Here is a 3,054-nt window from a genome sequence, read left to right on the forward strand (position 1 = left end):
GCCACTGTAGGGAGCTGGACTCTGGGGTGTGAGGGGGCATCTGGGCAGGGAACTGAGTTGTAGAAAATCAGGGATAGCCCTGGGGAGCTGAGAGGTGGACAGCAGTGATACAGGGATCCTTAGAAAGGGAAGGGCCTTTGAGATGGGATGGCTGGGAGCCAGATTAGCCAGAAACAAGGAGAGTGGGTGAGGGGAGAGACAAGAGGCCCAGCGCGGCTGCTGCTGAGGGGGGTGGGGCGGGTTATGTTCTGAGGAGATAGCTGAGGGCAGAGGAATGCCAGGACAAGGCCAGGAGAGGCAGGAGCCAGGGTTGGAGGTATATGGGGTGGCGGGCACCATGCTAGGCACTGGGAATGAAAAGGGAGACTGTAATGGCCCTTGTCCTTGGAGCGCTCCCAGTCTGTTGGGGGGGGCGGGGTTCGTGCAAAGTCTGGGGCACAGGGACAGCGTTGGAGGCTAGCGCCAGGCTGGGAAACACTTCAACAGAGGAGCCTCTGTTTGCTCGTAGGGGCAACAGAGAACCATGGATGCCCCCTGAGCAGCAGGGTGACGTTTGGTAGCTGGAGGTTAGAGAGAGGGGGGAAGGGACCTCAGTTTCCTCAAGTGTAAAATGAGGGAGTTGGGTCCTACGGCCTCTGAGGCTTGTGCCCGCTCTGGCTGGAGGTGGCCCTAGGGCACGGGGACCTGTCATTGAGGGCCAGGGCTCAGGACCAGGAGCGAGGGGAGGACAGGAAGCTGGATCACCAAGGCCTGAGGGTGGCTGGATATCCAAGGAGCTGAGGGTAGACGAGGGTCCCAGGAGCTGAACTGTGGGCACTTTTGTTTTCTCTACAATGGGGGGGAGTGGGGGTAGCATTGTGAATACTATTGTCCCCATTATGCAGATGGGGCCGGCAACCTAAGGGCATGGCTGGTCCAGCCTCTGCACCTTTGGCCAGCTGACCAGATTTGTGCCTTCCTCCCCAGGGGATTGTGTGAAGCAGACTGTTCGCAGCCATGGAGTCCTGGGCCTCTACCGCGGCCTCAGCTCTCTTCTCTATGGCTCCATTCCCAAGGCGGCGGTCAGGTGAGCCTGCGGCTGGGGAACGGGGTGAGGCAGAGGAAGGGGGAGATGCTAAGACTGCTACTCTGTGCATTTTGCCCAGGGTTTTCCCCACCATGGCCCCAGGAGGCAGTAGCACACGTTTAGTAGCCCATTTTGCAGATGTGGGAGCTGAGGCTCAGAGAAGAGGTAGTTTACCTAGCGGTCGCCCAGCCAGAAGGGGCTAGAGCTGAGATCCCAAGCTGAGTCCGTCTTCATTCTGCCAGGATGGGCCTGGGTCCAGGACTAAAGTCGAACACTCAGTCTCATTAGCTGTTTAATGACCCAAGGCACCCACTCGTTTTCTCAGCCTCAGTTTCTTTATCTGGTAAATGGGGGTGCCAGCTTCCTTCCCAGACTAACACGAAGTAAGTTCTTTGTAAACTTTCAGGCCCTGTACAAATGGCAGCTGGCATCATTGGTGGCAGGGGTGGCTTGCTGGGGACGTGGGAGCCCAGTTCTGGCCCCAGGCACTCTAATTCCTAACTCCCCCTACCCCCAGGTTTGGGATGTTCGAATTTCTCAGTAACCACATGCGGGACGCCCAGGGCCGGCTGGACAGTACGCGAGGGCTGCTTTGCGGGCTGGGGGCCGGCGTGGCTGAGGCTGTGGTGGTCGTGTGCCCCATGGAGACCATCAAGGTGGGGCCCACACCCGCCAGGGACCCGAGATTCCACCATTACGGCTTTTCCCCTTGGGCTAAAGCCTTTCCTGGCTCATTTTAGGAGGCAGACCCCCTGGGACTGAGGGAGTCCAAGCAGGAGAAGGAATCCCAGGCCCACACTGTCCTGGAGGGGCTCCTGGTCAGATGGTCAGGGTCCGGGCAGGGCTTCGAACAGAGGCCCCTCCTTACCTCTGGCTTGTCTTTCTCCAGGTCTCTCATCTCTTTCTGTCTGACTCTCTCTCTCTCTCTCTCTCACACACACACACACACACACACCCCCCTCCCTCACAGCTCAGGGTCACCTTGCCTACCCCTGGCTGACCTTTAACCTCTCCCTTTGTCTCATCTGCTACCCCGCCCCCCCCAGGGCAGGGCCTGGTTTGCTCCTCTCTTTCCCTTGGCGCTGCTGAGCATGTGGGGGGAGGGGAGGTGGGTATAAAACCCCTGGCCTCAGTTTGATATCTCCCCAACAGCCCCAACAACGTGTCCCTTTCTCCGTCTTCTGCAGGTGAAATTTATCCATGACCAATGTTCCACCAATCCCAAGTACCGCGGCTTTTTCCACGGTGTGAGGGAGATCGTCCGAGAACAAGGTCAGTGATGGTGACAATTCCAGGGCCAGGTATCATCCGGGCGGCTCTGCTGTGTGCAGTTTGATGGGGACCATGGTAACTTTTTTTTTTCTTTTTGGTGAGACATTTGGGATTAAGTGACTTGCCCAGGGTCACACAGCTAGTAAGTGTTAAGTGTCTGAGGCCGGATTTGAACTCAGGTCCTCCTGACTCCAAGGCCAGAGCTCTCGACCACAGTAACATTTAACAGAGGAAGACCTCACCGGTGAAGAGTACTGCATAGTGTTACTGGGGGAGTGCAGGAGCCGGGGCTCCGACGCCTTTTAAGAGGCTGGGGATCAAGGGTGGGGGTGGGGGGTTGTTAACAGAGAGAATTGGGGCCAGCTTCCTGGAGGCATAGGGCACCTGAGGAAGGTGTGGAGAATGGGCCCTACTGGAGGCTGGCCATTTAGGCTGGAGCCGGGCAGGGGGCAGGCTGTGCCAGGAGTGAGGTCAGTGGGGGCTTCACCTAATACCGAGCCCAAAGCCCAGCTCATGCAGGCCGGAGGGGCTGAAGGGAGAGGAGAGGGATGTCCAGTGAGTGACTTCTGCTTGGGCGTCACAGGTTTGAAGGGCACCTACCAGGGCCTCACTGCCACCGTGCTGAAGCAAGGCTCCAACCAGGCCATCCGCTTCTTTGTCATGACCTCCCTCCGTAACTGGTACCGAGGTAAGGAGCGCACCTCGCCGGCCCCCCC

General features: G+C 58.3%; 1 protein-coding gene across 1 annotated transcript in view; it reads left to right on the forward strand.

The window, feature by feature from the left end:
• The window catches only part of SLC25A1 (solute carrier family 25 member 1), an 8,258-nt gene that overhangs the window by 2,061 nt on the left and 3,143 nt on the right, over window positions 1-3,054 (forward strand). The window contains exons 3-6 of the mRNA XM_027859432.1: window positions 967-1,066; window positions 1,584-1,722; window positions 2,254-2,338; window positions 2,922-3,026. Coding sequence (XP_027715233.1) covers window positions 967-1,066; window positions 1,584-1,722; window positions 2,254-2,338; window positions 2,922-3,026 — 429 coding nt within the window. The remainder of the gene's footprint in view (window positions 1-966; window positions 1,067-1,583; window positions 1,723-2,253; window positions 2,339-2,921; window positions 3,027-3,054) is intronic.

This window comes from Vombatus ursinus, unplaced genomic scaffold (assembly GCF_900497805.2).
Source record: "Vombatus ursinus unplaced genomic scaffold, bare-nosed wombat genome assembly UNPS02014167.1, whole genome shotgun sequence".
In the NCBI taxonomy this organism is placed as follows: domain Eukaryota; kingdom Metazoa; phylum Chordata; class Mammalia; order Diprotodontia; family Vombatidae; genus Vombatus; species Vombatus ursinus.